This window comes from Delphinus delphis, chromosome X, assembly GCF_949987515.2.
Source record: "Delphinus delphis chromosome X, mDelDel1.2, whole genome shotgun sequence".
NCBI classification, from domain to species: Eukaryota; Metazoa; Chordata; class Mammalia; order Artiodactyla; family Delphinidae; genus Delphinus; species Delphinus delphis.
This window is the reverse complement of record NC_082704.1, coordinates 18,363,447-18,382,148: the sequence shown is the minus strand read 5'-3', so window position 1 is coordinate 18,382,148 and position 18,702 is coordinate 18,363,447. Positions and strand designations below refer to the sequence as shown.

General features: G+C 55.8%; 1 protein-coding gene across 1 annotated transcript; it reads right to left on the bottom strand.

The window, feature by feature from the left end:
* Nucleotides 1–11,432: 11,432 nt before the first annotated feature.
* APLN (apelin) lies at nucleotides 11,433–18,413 on the bottom strand. Its single transcript, XM_060002554.1, has 3 exons — nucleotides 18,347–18,413; nucleotides 12,252–12,423; nucleotides 11,433–11,626 (listed from the first exon to the last, which is right to left on the bottom strand). The coding sequence occupies exons 1-2, from the start codon at nucleotides 18,411–18,413 to the stop codon at nucleotides 12,257–12,259; spliced, it is 234 nt and encodes a 77-aa protein (XP_059858537.1). The 3' UTR covers nucleotides 11,433–11,626; nucleotides 12,252–12,256.
* Between the last annotated feature and the right edge of the window lie 289 nt (nucleotides 18,414–18,702).

Below are 18,702 nucleotides of genomic sequence, written 5' to 3'. Positions count from 1 at the left end.
ATGCGAAAGGGAATGGAATCAGAGGGTCTGTGTGTGTCCGGGGGTACAGGGAGAATATATGCTTTCTGTAGTCTCCTGTTTTTAACCTACACCCTGCTGGAGTCTTCAGGAAATCGGGATCTTTGTGTGGGCTGGCTCACCAAATGCTTGGCCAGACACGCAAGAAGATTCTAGCAGCCACAGCCGTGTGAAGTCAGAATAGGCTACCTTGGGAAGTAATGAGCTCCCCATCACTGGAGGTATGCAAGCAGAAGCAAAACAACTGCTCCGTGACGATTGTATATAGACTGTAGAGCACAATGATTAAGAGCACAGGTTCTGGAGGCTGGCTGCCAGGCTTCAAATCTTGGCCCAATTGACTAACTATGTGACTTTGGGCAATTTTCTTAAGCTTATTGAGCCTTGGTTTCCGTGTCTATAAAATGGGAATGATAAGAGTTTCTACCTTGTGGGGTGGTTGGGATTAAATGAGTATAATATATGTAAAGCACTTAGAACAGTACCTAGTATATACTAAGCGTTCAATAAATAGTAGCTTATATTATCTACTGATGGCTCAACTAAGGTCCCTGACAACCCCAGGATTCTATATGACTGTTGGTTACAAATCTTCCTGAGCACCCTGGGGATAAAAAAGGGATTCTGCCAGGGGTGAGACTGCCTGGCTGGGGAGCTGGCTGAGGGAAACACTCACCCCTTACATGCTTCTAGCAATGGTTTCTGTCTCAAAGTGCTTTTGGAATCAGTGTCTCAGTTGAGCCTCAAGACAACTCAAGAGGTGCAATGACCCTCCGCACGCTATAGATAAGGGAGGCGAAGCTCAGAGCGGGCGAGTGACACAGCTACCAAGTGGCGGAACTGGGGTGGAACTTCCCCTCTATCACACTGCCTGGGGGTCCCCAGGGCCGCCATGTGGGGAGGATGAGTCATGGGGCGGGCAGAGGAGGAGCCCTGCCCGGCAGTAACTTGTGGAGAGCAGCTCCCCACTGTTTGCCTTTCTCCCAGGAGGAGCTGAGGCCAAAGCCCAGGGAGCAGAAGAGGGTGTTTCCTAGAAATGCCGTGGGTGTGGCTGCTGCTCACTCCCCATGGGCAAAGGACAAGGCTAGGCCTGCTCGTGAGTACTTACTGGAACCTCAGCTTGACTCCTCCAGAGCTCCCATCCCTTTGATCTCACTCAGAAAGCTGGGCATTTGGGCAAAGTCCAAGGGAGTCATTAGACTCTGATCTGACATTTCTGTTCTCAACCTAATGGCACAAGTATTTCACTGATGGCTGATGGCCTGACCAAGGGATTTTGCTTGCTGAGACTAGTAAGGTGGACTAGTGTTTTCATGCCATTTGGAGAGGCGACGAACAAGAGGACTGTTTAAAAAAAAAAAAACCTTTCTGTTAGGCTGGAGAACAAGAGTAATACCCTAACTCATGGTCTCCTGAAGCTCCAGGTTAAAAATATATATATATATATAACCCGGAGTGTAGGAAATAGACAGGGGTGATTGAAAATCTTTAATAACCAGCATGGCATGGGCGCCAACTGATCAGACTGTTCAGAAACACCCAGGAAGTCTGCACTGGCACACACAGGAAAAGAGCAGCCGTGGAGCGGGCCTTGGCAAGCGTCGGGGTGCTCCTTTGGGCCTCTCCCGGGAGCACATGCAGAAATCAGGTTTGCCGTTGCCTCCAGAGGCTATAGGAGATTCCCCCAGTAGCTGCGGGGGTGTCGGGGAGTACCTGCTAGGAGGAAAAGTGGCAGAACGGAAGGAAATGCTCTTTGGGACAGCCTGAGAGCCAGACAGCCTAGGAAAGTCTTGTAAGGATGCCAACAGGGCCTGGCCTGGACTCAGAGAGCTGGCTGCTGCCCTTTGCAGCCACAAGTTGGAGAATTTCACCCCGGCACATTGGGTGGCGATTTCTCTTCCTCCCCCAGCCACTTACCAGGCACAGCAGGTAGCATGCACACAGGCCGTAAACACAGAGCACGTCGTGGAGCAAATGCACATGTGTGCCCAGTCAGTGTTCACACACAGAGCCCACATGTGCCCATGACCTATAGACACCCTCTCAAGTCATGGGACATCCACACTCACACCCAGACTCAGAGTCCTGAAGCACAAGCAACTAAAAGAGTCAGCTTTGACTAACTCCAGTCGGTTGCCCCTCCACACACACCTTGGTCTTTGCCCTTCCTCACACCTCCTGGGGAACAGGACAGCTGAGGTGGCCCGTGAGAAGTCCCTGCCATTCCCAGGCTCAGCCAGCAGGGGGAAGCCTCTCACGCCACACTGAATTTCACCGGAAGACTAAGGGGCCTGGAGACAGGGAGGCGGAGCCCAAGGAAAGTGGAACATCTAAGAAGTTGTACAGTGTCCAGCCAGCCTGTGAGCTGGCCCAGGCGCACCCAGCCACCCAGTCCCGTGGGTGTGGGGCCTCAACCCCTCCTGCCCAGCTGATGAAATCGATAGAGCTTTGGGCAAGTTACCAGGAGAGGATGTTTTAGTTACCATAGCAGGGCTGGGCTGTCTCTCTGCCCAGCCGAGAGCTCAGAAGGGAATCAGCCAGCACACAGGAGTTGAATGGAATCTCTCATTTTGCGAGTCATAGCCACTCTCAGGCCCCACTTCTTGTCTGTGAAATGGGTTTAAGAATAAATCATGGGGGACTTCCCTGGTGGCTCAGTGGTTAAGAATCCGCCTGCCAATGCAGGGGACACGGGTTTGAGCCCTGGACTGGGAAGATCCCACATGCCGCGAAGAAGCTAAGCCCGTGTGCCACAACTACTGAGCCTACGCTCTAGAGCCCGGGAGCCACAACTACTGAAGCCCACGTGCCTAGAGCCCGTGCTCTGCAACAAGAGAAGCCACCGCAGTGAGAAGCCCACGCACCGCAACGAAGACCCAATGCAACCAAAAATAAATAAATGTATTTTTTTTAAAAAAAGAACATGGGCAGTTCCCTGGTGGTCCAATGGTTAGAACTTGGTGCTTTCACTGCCGTGGCCCGGGTTCAATCCCTGGTAGGGGAACTGAGATCTGGCCAAAAAAACAAACAAACAAAACAAAACAAAGCAGATATGTATATCTCCATTAAAAAAAAAAAGAAGAAGAAGAAGAAATCACACATGCTCACTACTCCCTCCTTGGCCTTTGGACCCTAGCCATGTGCTCCGTCTCCTAAGACTTCCCTTCTTCTGCTTTACCTCTATTCACCCTGACATCTCCCGCCACACACGCCTCCTCAGGGAAGCTTCTCTGATTCTCCTCCCCATGTGGATCCTGCACTCTCCCCGCGATAAACTTCCGAGAGTCCTGTGCTTGTCCCCAGAGCCCTGACCACAGTCCTGGTCAGACCAGCCTTTGTGGCTTTTCAATGACATCGGATCTCCCTCACCAGGTTGTAAGCAATGTGGCACAGAGTGGGCGATCAAAGGCGTTTGTTGAATGTTGAGAAATGAATTTCTATGGCCCTTTGCAGATGACAAAGCACTTTCACATGCAAACTGGGCACCCTCTGAGGTCGACATTGTTCACACCTGCATCACTTCTTTACTGTACCAAACCTTTTCACTTCAGCCTCACAACCAGACTGTGAGAAAGCTAAGGATTATTATTTCCATTTTACAAACACTAAAACTGAAGCCCAGAAAGGGGAAGTGTGACCCAGGCTTAGTACTTGGAGGAGCCAGGATTGTTAAGCCTCCAGATCCCTGGCCGGAAGCTGTGATCATTAGATTCCCCCATCAGTCATCACTTTGGGCATCGTCACCCCCATTGTGGTGAAGGCCATGCTCAGTCTGGCAAGGTGTATGCTTGGCAAGGACATTGGCTTTGGTGGGGGAACAAGCCTGGGTTCCCATCTGGGCATCACCTGCCTGTGACCTTCAGAGCTGGAGGAGCATCCTGTAAGGCTTCATGGCGGAGGCGGCCTTAGCTGGCACTTGAAAGACTGGGGGAATTAGGGGAGGCAGAGAACCAGGGAAGGGAAGGCTGAGGATACTAGAGGTGCACTGGGAAATGGGGTTTTGGTGACTTGGGCTGAGGCTTTCCCAGCCTCTGCTTCCTGAAAGATACGTATGATGCTCACCCCTCACACTCCTGCTGGGGCCAGGGCAGCAGCCAGGACCGGTATAGAGGGCACCAGGCAGCAAGGGCTGTCATACCCTCGCCACGCACCCGTCCCTTGAGCCTCCCAGAGGCAAGGTGAGGAGCGAGTCTTCTCTGCTGTCTCTCACATACTGTCCTACAAAAAGTAGGTGCTTTTTTTTTTAGCTTATGGTCCAGGTGAGTGATTCTTTTGAATCGGTCTTTGTGCAGGCAGAACGCCCTTTTCTTGTGCTTGGGTTCTGAAAATGTTAGCCTAGGTTGAGGGGAGGCGGAGCTACTTCTGAAACTTGCATTAAGGCATGGGATCTGAAACTTGACAGGCAATGTGGGAGCAGGGGTGGGGGTGGAGAGGGCTATGGAGCTGGGCTGGGGGCTAACCCAGAGTCGCCTTGGGGTGGGGTAGGAGGAAACTGAGATTGAAACTCCTGGGAAAAGCAGCGTCTGAGATCTCTGAGGTGATGGAGGTGGAAGGGACCAAGAGGTGAGCCCTCCCTCCTGAGACACCTCCTCCCCCCCATCCCTGTGTGCTCTCTCCCCTCCCACTTTACCTTCCTTTATCTTTTCACACCCCTCACACCTGAGGGCTTAGGAGTTCCCAAGGAGGTGAGAGGACTCTAGGCTGTGAAGAAATTTGGGGGTCTAGAGACAGGGGGATGAAACTATGCCAGGGTCACCGGCTCCTATCCCCACACTTGCTGGGGAGGGAGCCAGAGACACCCCTGCCTAGATGGAAAGAAGGCTTCTTTCCGGCCACGCTGGCCTCCCAGGTCTCACAGATACAAGCATTTTTGCTGCCCTGAGACTGAGGGCGCCAGAGTGAAGCCCTTGCCGTAGCGGGGAGGGGACGGCAGCCCTTGAGTGACAGCTTGGCGCTTCAGTACTGCCTTCACCTTGCTTTAAAGCAATGTCACCTTGGTCCCCTCGTTCCATTACATTCCACAGAAGATCCTCAGATGAACTTAGCCTCTCTGTGTCTCAGTTTCCTCAGCTATAAAATGGGTTTGCGATGGGGACTAATTCAGCCAGGACAGGCGATGTGCTCAGAACAGTGCTTGGCACACAGGAAGCACTTGCTCCCTACCTGTCGTGTCGTGTCTGCCAGTTTCGTCTAGCTATGTCCCTTTAAGTGGGTCACTTTCCCTTTCTGAGCCCGACTTTCTTCTGTAAAAGGTCTGTAAAAATTAAGGGGCTCGGGAGACTGAATGGCCTCCCGGGAGCCTGCCAGCTCTGCCCTTCTAGGATTCTGTAAGTCTGAGGTAGGGAAAGCAGAGATTGTTGTCCTATGAAAATAGATGAGGGGGGACTGGAACCCCCAAAAGATGAACTGACCTGCCTAGGGTCACACAGCCAGTTACAGGCCAAGCTGGGTTTAGGATCCCGAGTGCTGAGCCACTAGCTTCAGGCCACTGGGCTATGCAGCCTGCCAATTCTTTCACACCCAGGGAAGGTCAGAAAGCATCTGGTTATGGGGGAAGTATGAAATGGAGGTCCCAGCAGCCTCTGGGGCCAGGAGAAGCTTGGGCAGACCCACGTAACCCAGTGGTGGCTTTCCTCACTGGCCAAGGGTCCCGTTTCCCACCGTTTCTTCTGTTTCTTCTCCCAGAGCACTGATTCCCTCTGGAGAGTGGCCTGAAGCAGTCTCACTGTTTGCTGGAACCGCAGCAAAGCCCTGTGCACAAGCAGCTGCTTCCCACCCACCCACTCCTTCCAGGCGGCCAGGCAGGTGAGGAGGTTGAGACCCAGAAGGGGCCAAGGGGCCCCTCCACGGCCAGCCCTGGGCAGAAGCAGAGTCAGGACTGAACTCAGCTTTCTGGGCACCTGGCCTCGGGTGGAAAGGAACCTGAGGGCCAGGCCGGTCTCCTGGAGCAAGTGCCTGGCCCCAAAATCCAGGATTGGGTGCTGCCCAAGCTAACGCTGCCACGGGGGAGAGTGCTGAGGGCCATCTGTCCCTGGGGAGGCCCTGTGGGCTGTCTAGGAGACTGGAAATTTCCAGTGCCCCAGGCACACTCGGATTGGGGAAGCAGACTCCTAGCGGGAGCGGGGCAGCTAACCCGAGCTGAGGATGGAGCCGACTTTGAGGCTTCGCTAGCCAGTTAGTGGCTCTGTGAATCTGAACAAGTGACTTGACCTCCCTGAGCCGGTCGTTCCATCTATAAATTGGGAACAATGATGACTTCCCTGTCCACCTTTCAGGGTTAGAGTGTGGCTTAGTGGGGATAATATTACCTCCCACCAGGGAGCGCGCACCATGGGCCAGGCACCGTGCCCAACACTTGACCTGCATCATCGCATTTGGTCCTGACCGCAGCGCTCAGAAGCAGCCAGCGTATCCTGCCCGCTGCGGAAATGGGGCTCATGGAGACACCGGCTTTCAGGCCTCACAGAGAAGTAAACGGTGGTGCTGGGAGTTGAACCCTGATCTGACTCCAGACTTCCCCCTCCACGGAAAGCCCTCTGTTAGTATAATTACTGTCAGATAGCATGGCATAGAAGGCAGCTCATAAGCAGTTTACTAAATTCTCTTAATTCTAGACCTTGCTGCAGAAAGGAAGTCTCCTCGGGCCCCAGGCAAGGGTTCAAGGGCTCAGCTGAAGGGCTTGCCGATGCTTCGCATGAGACAGGGTTCTGTGGCCCGCCATCTGTTTTTATAAACACAGCCACAGTGTTCATTTACATTTTGTCTAAGGCCACTTTTGCAAGACAATGGCTGACTTGAGTACTTAGGACAGAGACCTCACAGCCTGCAAAGTCGATTTACAGAAAAAGCTTGCTGATCCCTGATTTGAAGCATGCAAGGAAATGTCCTAGATGCAGCTCCGGCTTTTGAAGTCCAAGGCAGCAAGCCAGGGGAGTCCCTCTCTGAGCACTGGTCAGTATGTAGGAAAACTGGTTTTTCAAAGGAACCCTGGAGACATCTTCCATTTGGTGGGGGGGGCGGGGGTTCCAGAGAAACGCTGGCTGAGTCAGTAGCCCCTTCTAGGACCAGAAAAGAAGATGGTAAGTCTTCTCTGCCATTCCCTTTGGCAGTCAGCTGGTACAGGCCCACTCTGGTCAGAAATCTGGGGTTGAGAAATTTCAGCTGAATAACCTTCAGTCCTGAAAAATAGAATTCTATAAGCACCTCAGAATGGCTGCTTGGGTCAGCCAGGACTTGTGGGAGAATCTGAAACGTTAGGCATCTAAGTAGCTATGGCTCATTTTATACCAGGCCTGGGGTCCTGAAAAGCCTTGTGTGTGGCCTGAGTCTGTTTGCCTCCCTTATCTCTTTCATTTCAGGGGCTGCCTAATTTCTAGGTGGATTTGAAGCACTGTTGTTTTTCAGGTTCATCTGCCCACCCCACCCCCTAACCCTTCCAGGTCTTGGTCCAGAAGTAATCAGTGAACAAAAAGTGAACTCCTTTTTCTTTTTTCCCTCTGTATTTTCAAAAACAGCCCCCTAGGGGGCTTCCCTGGTGGCGCAGTGGTTGAGAGTCCGCCTGCCGATGCAGGGGACACGGGTTCGTGCCCCGGTCCGGGAATATCCCACATGTCGCGGAGCGGCTGGGCCCGTGAGCCATGGCCGCTGAGCCTGCACGTCCGGAGCCTGTGCTCCGCAACGGGAGAGGCCACAACAGTGAGAGGCCCGCGTACCGCAAAACAAAAACAACAACAAAAAAAACCACAGCCCCCTACTCTGATTCTATTGTATTTATTTGGTCAAGATATCTCCAGATGGTGGCAACCCATATGTCCTGCCTTCTTTTGGTTTGATGTCTAATTATCTTTACAGAAAGCCACCAGCTTTCCTTCCCCTCATCCTCTGCCCCAAGGAGGTCAGACTTGCCTCCACCCACTTGCATACCGTGACTACATATGCCTGGAGAACCCTGGTGGCAACTCCCCTTCCTTGTCCCCACATCTACTGTGCACCATCCTCCTGCCAACTTAACCAAAGGCAACTGGGTCTTCTGGGGCCGGTGTAAAGCTGGTGTCTCTGTGAGCCTTTCTCTGATCCCACCAGTCCACACCACGCCATCTATTTCCAGTGCACTTACTGGGATTTAAGTACATTTTGTACTTAAGTCTTCTCTCTAATTAGGGGACCTTCCGTAGTACCATAGAAAGAGTTTACATTCTAGAATTCAAAGTCCAGATTTTAGATTCACTCACTGGCTGTGAGCCTTTGGGCAAGTTGCTTCAACTCTCTTAGCCTGTTTTCTCATTTGTAAAATGGGGATCTGTGTCGCTCAGTTGTTAGGATAATAAAATGAGTTGATATTTTTTAAAAAGAGCTCTGTAAACTGTTAAAGGGCTACACACTCACGGATCGGTATTAAGCTGCCCTGCCCTGCCTCCGCCCCCTTCTCCTTGGTTTCTTGTGAAATTAGAGCTTTGGGGGTGATTAGGGCCATAACGGACCAATCAGCATAAAGCCAGCCCACCCAAAACCTCCTTGCCTAAAACCAGTTCCTCTGACAACCAGTTTGCCTAAAAGTCAAAGTAGTAATTTTGAAAGAAGGCATTTTTGTACCAATTTTCCTAAGAGGCACTTCCAACACAATGTCATATTTTTAAATCACTATGTCACAATCTGCAACATTTTGTCAATGATAAGATTGTTGTGTAGCTTGTGGGCGGCATTTTCTATCTTATCTTTCATTGAGCAGTTTCATGACTTTTTAGCAAGTGTCTGAAGACCCTGTCTTCAAATCGTATATTTCTAGAACTGAATACTCGTTAGATCTGTAGAATTTCCCACAAGACTTAGCGAATGCACCTTTTGGATCACTCCTGTCTCCTTTCTGCTGGGTTATACTCTGAACCGTGTATACCTGTGTGCACCTAATGAGTCGATTAACCAAATTAGCATGTACGCAACGTTCCTTCCTGTTCTCCAAGATGTTGGCGTTTTGACAAGCGTGAAGAGGTGAGACAGATGGGGCAGAACTGCATCGAACTCCTTGCATTTTATTTCTCAGGCTATCTCGTGCATCAAGCAACTCTACTTTGTGAAACACATACGAAGTCATTACCAAATGTATTTATTGCAGGAAACAGAACATTTCTCAAGAACGGTAACTGGCTACAAAGTCCCGAGAGTGTTCAAAAGTAGATAAAAATAGAAGAAGACACACACCAAAGATATAAAACAATTTTTAGTAGAAATCCCACCTTTAATCAGAATGTTCTTAAATAAATTTTTTTAAAGATCCTTCAAAGGACACTGCAAAAAAAACCAAAATTAGGACACTCAGATGCCAAAACACTTAAAAGTGGACTGCATTTTATGTGAACTGGTCATTAAGCACAGGGATTCCTTTTGTGAGTTTGCGGCAAATTAGTTTGAAGCCATTGGACCTGGAACCGATTTAGGAGGCAGACACTTCCCTCCCTGCACATGAAGTTCATGGGCACGGGGCGGGGGGGGGGGGGGGGGGGGGCGGCCGGCCATGGATCTCAGCAGAGACGTGTGCCCTTCCTGAACGTGACCTCCAAGAGTAAGGGCGAATTGTCAGCTTTTAACTCTTTATTATAAAGACATATTTACACTGAACAATCTTTACAAACACAGTGAACACAATTAGGGGAAAGGGACGATTTCTTAATGAAAAGCGCCTTAATAACCTTGTATAAATTAGTAGAAGAATCATACACAACCACTTTAAATAAGACGGCCCCTCAGCACCTCCACTGCCCTGCGTCTCCAGACTTTCCCAGCCGTCCCTCTCCCGCTGCCCACAGCCCACCCACGCCCTTCCCCCTGGGCCGGGCAACCGATGCGACAGGAGATGCAGAAAGGAAGAGGGGGAAGAAGGCCCAGCCCCAGTGGGGACATCCGTGGCAGAAGAGGCTTTCTGGACACTGGCCAGACCCCACTCTGGGCTGAGGGGCGTTTGGGGGGGTGGCAGGTGCCCAGCCTGGCTCCCCAGGGTGGCCTTAAAGCAGCAGTAGCAGCAGCGTTAGCAGCAGTGGAGGGAAGGGGGAGGGGCGGGTAGGCAAACGTTGGGGTTGCTCTGGGACTCCGGGGGCCGTGACTCCCCCTGCCCCACACGTACATAGGTGGCCATCAGGCTCCTGTCTTCCCTTTTCTCCCTCCCACGAGGCCTTTGAGAAGAAAGCCTGCTGAGATCTACACTTCCTCCCATCTTTCCTTCCTTCCTTCCCCCCTCCCTTCCTTCCTTCTTTGTTTCCTTCTTCTTCTCCCCACTCCCTGCCTCCTCAGGGAAAGGCCACTGGGAGAAGAAGGTCCAGTCAACGTGAAGGGAAAGCCATTGAGTCCAATTGGTTAAGGCCACCTCCTGATTCCTGGTAGTCTCGGTGCCCGAGCTGCCCCTATGAAAATACCCAGGGTCTGGGAGTGCTGCAAGGAATTGGGGCAGCTGGCCAGTCATGGAACTTTCCAGGCCGGGTTGGGGAATGGACCAGAAGGGGCAGGCCAGGGAGGAGGGAACAGCTCCGTCCCACCATGGGGCAGTTCACAGCCGGCCCCCTCTCCCTTCCTGGCCACCCCCAGCCCCAACCCCGGGAAAAGGCACTTAATGGGTTTGGAAGACATCGTCAAGAAGAGGCCATCATCACGTGGGAGTTCGGAGACCTGGGCCCTCGTGCTGGCTCTGCAGTGGCACTGGGCAGGTCACCATCCCTCTCCGAGCCTCCGTTTCTGCAGGAGTTTGCATAAGGAGGTGGCGCTAAGTGAACTCCAAGTTCCTTTTGGCTCTGATCGTCTGTGATTCTTGGCAAAACCAATCATCCTAGTTGGCTTTTGCTCCTGGGAGGGTACAGAGCCACCTGAGGCGCATACCCTCCCCTCCTGAGTTGGAGCTTGAACCAACTGGGGGGGGCGGGGGCGGGAGTGAGTGGGAGGGACTGCTAGGCGGCACAGTGAGGCGAGAGAAGTGACAAAGTACTTCGCGGCCCCTCTCCTTCACCTCTTCCTCAACCGGGCCAAACATGGGGATGAGGAAGAGGCCACAGTAGCTATTCCTCCTCTTCTCCACTGCTTCACTCCCCCTTCGCCAGATCGCCAAGCCCCCGTTCCCATGCCCCCAAGGCACCCTGTCTGCATCCCAATGACCCCGTCCCTCTCACTGGAGTCTCTCATTGCTCCGCTCTCTATGCCCCTCTGGAGGCCTGGGGGGGAAGTGCTGATGCGAAACCGTGGAATCTGCTGGAGCCCATTAAAGAAGGGCGGGTTCCACCCAGCCCCCAGGGCATACCTGAGGCAGGAAGGGCCGAGAGAAGGGTTCGATGTTAGGGTATTGGACACAAGAGGTAGGGACTAGAGCAGAGGGAGGGCTGCGGAGAGGAAGGACGGCCTTCCAGTGCAGGGTCTCCCAAGTCACGAGGGGGCACTGAATGGGTCCTTGCTAGGGGCAGGAGCACGCCAATCCATTCGGGGAGGCTGGTGGGGGAGAAGAGCCGGACCGTCAGCAGCTAGAACAGGGGCCAGATGAGGCGAACGGATGGGAGGGCTCCAGAGAAGCAGGCCGATCGACGGAGGGGTAGAGAGAATCACGGGGGGCGGACACGTGGTGGTCCCTTCAGTCCTAAAGAGGAAAAATGACCAGAGAGGGGTCATTGACGTGTCCTAGGTCAAAGGAACCGCCTGGGACAGGAGAGGAGACGGCCTTCACCCGCCCTCCCCACAAGCCTGAACCTAAAGCCCCAGGCTACTGAGTCGGTGCCACCCTGTCCCGGCGACAGGGGGAAGGACAGCAGGCCAGGCCTCAGGGGCAGGCTCAGGCCCTGCTCTCTCCTTCCCACATCTCCCGGCAGCTCTCTTCCCGTTCTCTGCTAGCGGCTACCCCCAAGGATCCCTGCCTTCCCTCCCGCCCCGGTGAGGGTCCACACTGCACACCTGCACAGATACCCTGGGGCACCTCTCCCCAGCTCGTCAAGGCCCTCCAGAACACTCCAGCTGGGCCAGCCAGCCCAACCCTAGGCAGCAGCGTGGAGGGGAGCCAGCACCTAACTCCTGGGGAGCGTCAAGCCCCTCTCCGGCCTTGGTCTCCTGTCTAAACTGAAGGTGCTCTGTAAGCCCCGGTGTTATGCATGGGGCCGGCACTGCCTGGTGCAGGTGTCTGGCCAGCGGTAAGCAGCAGGGCCACCCGGCTTCCAGGCTGTTCCTCCCCTGCCCTTTCTGTGCCGCCCACTGACCAGAGGCTCAAGTACCTGCTTCAGAAAGGCATGGGGCCCTTATGGGAGAGGCGCGGCCGCTGGCGGCGGAACTTCCTCCGACCTCCCTGCCAGGGCCCTGGGCCGCTCCTCGGCCCTCTGGGCTGCACCAGGTGGCGGATGGTGCCTTCCTCCATCCCCTTCCCGTCAGAAGTCTGCAGCAGGGGCCCTGCAGGAAGGAGAAAGCCTGTCATCCCAAAGGCTGATGCAGATGGGCCAGGGCCCCAGAGGAGGGGCAGCCTCTTCATGAGGTGGCGCTCTCAGAGCTTTTGTTTTTCCTCTTCCAATCAGTGAACCGATGAACCACTTGCAATGTTTACACTGTCCTGGGGCAAACAGAGCCCACTACTCACATTTAGAAATTATACACCTGACTAGATGTCCTTTTGACAGTCCTATCATGTTTCTGATGGGCACAAACATGTTCTGTGCTCAGAACATCATCGGGGGGTGCAGCTTGGGGTATCATGCCTGCACTCAGGCTGGGGCACAGCAGACAATAACTTCCCACTGCACCCTTGTGACTGATACACTTAAAACATTTCAAACACACAATATTTCAATGAAAACAACTCCCCCCGTCACGTGCCTATCACCCAGATTCGACAGTTATCCAGATGGAGTTACATATGCTTTGGTTCTCCTGTTTCTTTCTTTGCAGAGATATTTTAAAGCAAATCTGGAACATGATGTCATTGTACATCCTTTGATACGCAGGTGACCCACTTTTGAGTACTAGAGCTCTCATAGCTCACCCCTGGGCATCTCATCAGTGTTTGGCCATCTTGGGGCTCACTTGTTCCTGTGGCCTCCCTGTGGGTGTGGCTGGGGGACTGTTTGCGGGGCGTGGGGGCGAATCTCTGACTCTGTGCCTTATGCTGGGATCTAGTCAGCCCGTGACCAGATTCAGAGGCCAAGAAATATTGTACAAATGAATGAGTAAACAAATGAGTGAACGTCACCTGAAGTAGCAAGTGCATCGGGAAGGGGGTGGGCTGCTAGTATTGCCCCCCCATTGCCCTACTCCTTTCACCTCTAGATCATACCCTCATCCTGTGCCTCATGCAAATTCCTTCCATTCCAATCCCAGCTGGCTCCTTTTCTGCTCTAGGGGGCTCTTCTCTACATCTGTCCACATCTGGCTTAGAGGAGAAGCCTCCTGATGCCAGACCAGGCCCTGCCAATAGAATCCAAGTGGCGCTGGGTGTTCCTGGGTGCGATGAGGGAAAGACACACGATGAGGCCCCAGCGGTACAGCAGGCATGAGAAGAGAGGCACAGTGCCCAGATGGGGAGGGTATCCTCTGCAAATGCTGAGACCCAGGACTGTGAGTGGTGGTGGCAGTCAGGGAGGGCGGGCTGTTGCGGGGAGGGGTCCCTAAGAGACAGGGGAGGCCCAGAGCCAGGATGAGGAACACGGCTGGTGGGCTCAGACTCTGGCCAGCGAGACGTCTGGACTCTAGGGCTGCAGAGAAGAGCTACCTAAGCTGACCGAGCTCTCAGCCACCTCTCATGGAGGCTGCAGTCCAGCCAGGTCAGGCGAGCTGGTGCTTCACAGACAAGCCAGCCGCCGGAGGCAAGCAGAGCAGGGAGATGCGATGGTGCTGGGCAGGAGGCAGACAGGCAGAGTGCTTGTGCGATGCCTGGGATGGGGCTGGTCTGCAGAAATACAGCTTCTGAGGCCAGTGATCATGAATTCCAGCCTCCCTCTCCCCACACCATCGGGTTTGCCTCCAGCTATATCCCTGTCTCTCGAAACCTGTTTCCATCCATCCAGGAGTCTCCACCACTAGCTCACAGTTTCCATATAACCACCCATTGGCTGCTCGCCCCCCAACCATACCCCTGGCGGCTCTTCCTTTCCTTCCTCCCTGCCTCCAGCATCCCCACGCTCCGGTTCCTTCCTTGGCTGTTTGACTCTTGTGATTCCTCCTCCACTTGCACACAGTTTCCAGGCATTTATCCTCCTCTTGGGCCAAACTCAGGCAAGGATTGTCCTTAGGGCCCTCCCTGCCCAGGCCCCTGGCGCCTGCTGCTGTCCACGCTCTCTCGCCCAGACACGCGCGCACACACTCTCTAGCCCTCCACCCTCCCTCCCAGAGAGAACGTCACAGGCCCATTAGGACCCCTCTGTTTACCAGCCACCCTTCATGCTTCCTCTGGTCGGGGGTGGGTTACTGTGTCAGTTCCTCCCCTAAACCCATCACCTAATGTAAATTAAAACACGAGTTGTGTTTGCACTTTGGGGCAGTAGGTACGGACAGGGGCAAGGAGGCTGCTTTCGCCTGTCATAGGGCTACCCTCTGAGTGCTATCTGCAAAGGGGCTGCGCCGGGGAGGGAGAGGAGGGAAGCCCCTTCACTAAGCTCCCCACCGCAGCTGCTTCAGCTTCTGCCTTGTGTTTTGGAGGCCCCTCAAGGCTGTTCTGCCCTTTCAAGAGGACAGGAATGATACTGATGAGAAGTTGGTACCAGAGAAACTCTCAGGACAAAAAGGACTGTGCTGAGGGTGTGGCCAGGCAAAAGGAAGGCCCCTAAGGGCCTTGAAGGTATCAGTGAGGTCTTGGTTCTTGTGTTGCAGGGATGGCCAATGGCACAGGCTATGGCCCCAGGGGTAACAGCAGGCATGAGAAGAGAGGCACAGTGCCCAGATGGGGAGGGTATCCTCTGCAAATGCTGAGACCCAGGACTGTGAGTGGTGGTGGCAGTCAGGGAGGGCGGGCTGTTGCGGGGAGGGGTCCCTAAGAGACAGGGGAGGCCCAGAGCCAGGATGAGGAACACGGCTGGTGGGCTCAGACTCTGGTCAGCGGGACGTCTGGACTCTAGGGCTGCAGAGAAGAGCTACCTAAGCTGACCGAGCTCTCAGCCAGGCCCTGGAGAGCAGTCACCCAGAAGCCCCTGGCACCTTGCATCCCACTGGATGGGGGGGCTCACTCTCCTCCTTGTAGCCGGAAGTCTGCAGTTCCTCCCCCACCCTGATTCCATCATCCACCTGTTTCCTACTTTTGATTCTGAGTCTGGTTCACCCTAAGATAAGCTGACACCTGAAACCCTGGCTTTGTCCTGTCCAAAGGGACAAATCAGAGGCTTTTGATTCTCATCACTGCAGAGGTCCCGGCAGTGATACAAAAGAATTCCCCTGTAGAAACGGGCCATCCCCAGTGTACTTAAATATTTTCTCTAACGCATCTGCTACTTACGGGAAGGCTGGGGCAATCCCGCAAAGAGTCGCGAGCCTAGAGGGACCGAAGCGCCATCAGCAGTGAAGCCACAGCATCTCCACCGTGAAGCGCAGTCAGGGGTAAACAGGGCTTGCTTTTCACACAATCTAAACGCCAGCCCTGCCCGTTCACAAAGAGGTGCGTGCCGCTTCTCAGGAACACGGCATCCTCACTAGGAATGAAACATCTTTTTTTCTTCCCTCTTGCCGTCCGGCCTGTCTTGTGATTGCTTTAAAAGCCCATACAAGTGCCCTGGTGGCACTGGCCATGTCCGCTCCACTGCTCTGGGGTCCTGCATGTGTCTCCAGGATGAAGCGCCCCTCCTTTGTCTGCCCAGCCCAGTGCCCTGAGCCGTCTTCCCACGCCAGCCGTGCTGCTGTGGACACATCACGCCCTGGCAGCCTGGTCATCCGCTTCACCTGCATTAGTCCTTTGCCGCTGAGAGGCCTGACTCAGGTTACCTGGGTGCTTAGTTCTGAGGCATTGGGGATGGAGTGGAGATGCCCCCTCCCTGAGTGGGAGGGGTCCAGGAAGCTGTCCTCACGCTGTCATTGTGGCTGCAGGCCTCAGCTGGGGCCGGGGAAGGGCAGGAGGGGGACAAGGAAGGACACAGAGGTGCTCAGACAAAGACCAAGGGCTACTTGGCCCTGGTCCAGCAGCTCTCAGACTCAAGAGCAAAGTGTATCCCAGGTCAGGAGGCAGTGGAGGGGTCTGTGTGTGGTGGCGGGAGCGCATTCCAAGTCAGGACACGGCGCGTCATGAGGAAGCACGGATTTCAGGCCTGGAGCTGACCGGGGACTCTGGCTGGGGAGAGCATGCAAGTCCGGGCCAAGGGCAAGGTGGTTCCGAAAAGGTCCCTTGTTCTGAGCCAGGACAGGAGGCAGGAGGAGCAGGACATGTGTCCCCAGACCCACAGAGGTAGCCCCCTTGGCCCCAGGACAGGACGGGGGTGGGGTGGGGGGACGTGGCAGGGGGAGGTGGAGAGGCAGGGGGAGCTTTGGAAGTTTCCAGTGCTAGGCTTAAGCATAAATGTGAGGGCAACGAATTTACCCAGATCCGGCTGTGGAGCTAGGTGACCCAATGCAAAGGGTGAATGAAGCAGGGCGCGGTAGGGTCTGAGCCAGATGCGGCGTCCCCTCCCCTTGAAACCGGCTCCCCCTTTACCCGTAATGCCCCAACAGCTGGACCCTGCAAAGGTCTCCCCGTAGGCTCTGGGGGAGCCGCAAGTGTGCAGATCAGGTAGGCCCAGCTTCCTCTGGGATGCCCTCTCTGCACCACTGTTTGCCAGTGGTGGTGTCCCGTGGGTGTCTTATCTCGCCAACTGCCCTGGATGGCAGGCTCCAGGAGGGCAGGCCCGTGCGGTGTCCTTCATTCCTATCTTTGGCTCTCTTTCTGCCATCGCCTGCCTGACAGGAGTTTCTGAGGAAAAAGCCTGCTTCCTTCTTACCAGTGAGGTGGCTGAGCCAGGGCTCGGGCCTGAAGAGAGAGATCACTGGACAGCTAGCTAAAGGCAGGTAGTGCCAGACCCAGCCAGTGCGCCTTCCCAAGAAGCCGGGCAGGGCTCCCCGGGCCAGGGCAGTGCCAAAGGCAAGAGCGGAGAAAGGAGGTGACCTACAAAGAGAGGTGGAAGCCCCACCAGGCCCCTCAGAGGCTCCCGGGCTGCATCCTGTTCTGGAGGGTCTGGAACAAAGTACGGCCTTGGGCCCTTCCTCTAGGACACTTGCTGCCCTGCTCTCTCCTTTCCCCTGCTCCCACCTCCCCATAAGTCCAAGCCTGGCACTGGCATTAGTCCACCTGGTCTTGGCCTTCCTATTCTGTGTTGCCAGGCCGGCAGCAGTGACAGTCAGATCACAGGACTGTGGCAGCTGGAGGTGGGAGCTGGCAGCCACAGGAGACACTGACGCACAGAGGACAGGGAGCCCGGACTGGGACTGCTGGGATGTGGGTGGGGACCAGGCTTGGGGAGGGCAAGGGAGCACCAGTCAGTGCCAAGTATGCCAGGTGGGGGTGTGGTGCAGGTGAGGGCCAGCTGCATGGAGGTATCGGGTCAGGCGCTGTTTCCTGGTTTGATGCCTGGAGACAAGGGGACTGAGGTGAAGCATGACCATGCCTGGGTCAGAGGGGGGACTGGAGCCAGGATCTCAAAGAACGAAGTCCCTGGGGTGGGGCGCAGGCCTCTGGGAGAGCCTTCTGTGTGGGAGCAGGAGAGCAGACCAGACAGGACTTGGGGGTGAGGGAGGAGGCCAGCCTGACCTGGCCCTGCCCGGCCCAGCCCGGGGGAGGCTGCCTCTGCTCACTTGCAGGCTGAAAGGAACCACAGCTGGGCTCCACGCCGCCTCCCCCGCGGCGCGCTCCTGCCTATGCAACAAGTGTCACGTCTGCATCTTGGCACATCATCATCCCCCAGTGGCCCGCGCCCCCGGACCGGCCGGCGGCCCCTAACTTTCCACGCAGGAGCCCAACCCACCGGCCTCAGGTCAGTTCCCTCCAAGGATCCACGAGGGGAGCGGGACGTGCCCCCCCATACCCTCCACCACGTGGGGAGCGGGGCGCGGGACACGGAGCGCACGCCTGCGGCCCTGAGCTCCTCGGACTGCGAGGGGCGGCCGGGAGGGGCCAGGCGCCGGAAGGTGATGCCCCAGGCCGAGCCGAGCCGAGCACCCCGCAGGGAGCGATGCCCGCGGCCGGCGGGTCCCTGGCCCCGGGCGCCCTGTCCGTCGGCGGCCCGGCGCGTGGCGGCTTCTGCACGGCTCGCGCCCGGCTCCCGGGAGGCGGAGAGAGCGCGATCTTCTGGGCGGAGGGCGGGGAGCGCGCGGGCTGCAGCCCTGGAGAGCGGCGAGGGGGCCGCGGGCGAGCGGGAGGGCGCGCACTCACCTCCACACACCGCGCTCAAGGAGAGCCAGAGCAGCAGGAGCGCCTGCACGCAGAGCCGCAGATTCATGCTGCTCCTCTGGCCGCCGCCGCCGCCGCGCGGCCCTGGCCAGGGGGCGGGGGCGGGGGCGGGGGTGGGGGCGGAGAGGCCGGAGGCCGAGGGAGGCGCGAGTCGCGGCTCGTGCGTGCGGGCGCGAAGCTCGCGTGGCTCCCGGGCCGCGAGACGGTACGCCCCGAGCCGCGCCGCGGGCTGGCCGGCCGCCGCCTCCTCTCTCCTGCAGCCTCCTCTCTCCCAACGCGGGGCAGCGCCGCCCAGCTGGCCTCGGCGGCTCCGGGGGCGGCGGCGAGCTCGTTCCAAG

Bases quoted from the DNA above. Each gene is read 5' to 3' on its own strand.
- APLN (XM_060002554.1), bottom strand. From the start codon at position 18,413: ATGAATCTGCGGCTCTGCGTGCAGGCGCTCCTGCTGCTCTGGCTCTCC. The intron at 12,424-18,346 runs GTGAGTGCGCGC...TCCTTCCTGCAG, and splicing joins CTTGAGCGCGGTGTGTGGAG to GGCCCCTGCTGCAGACTTCT.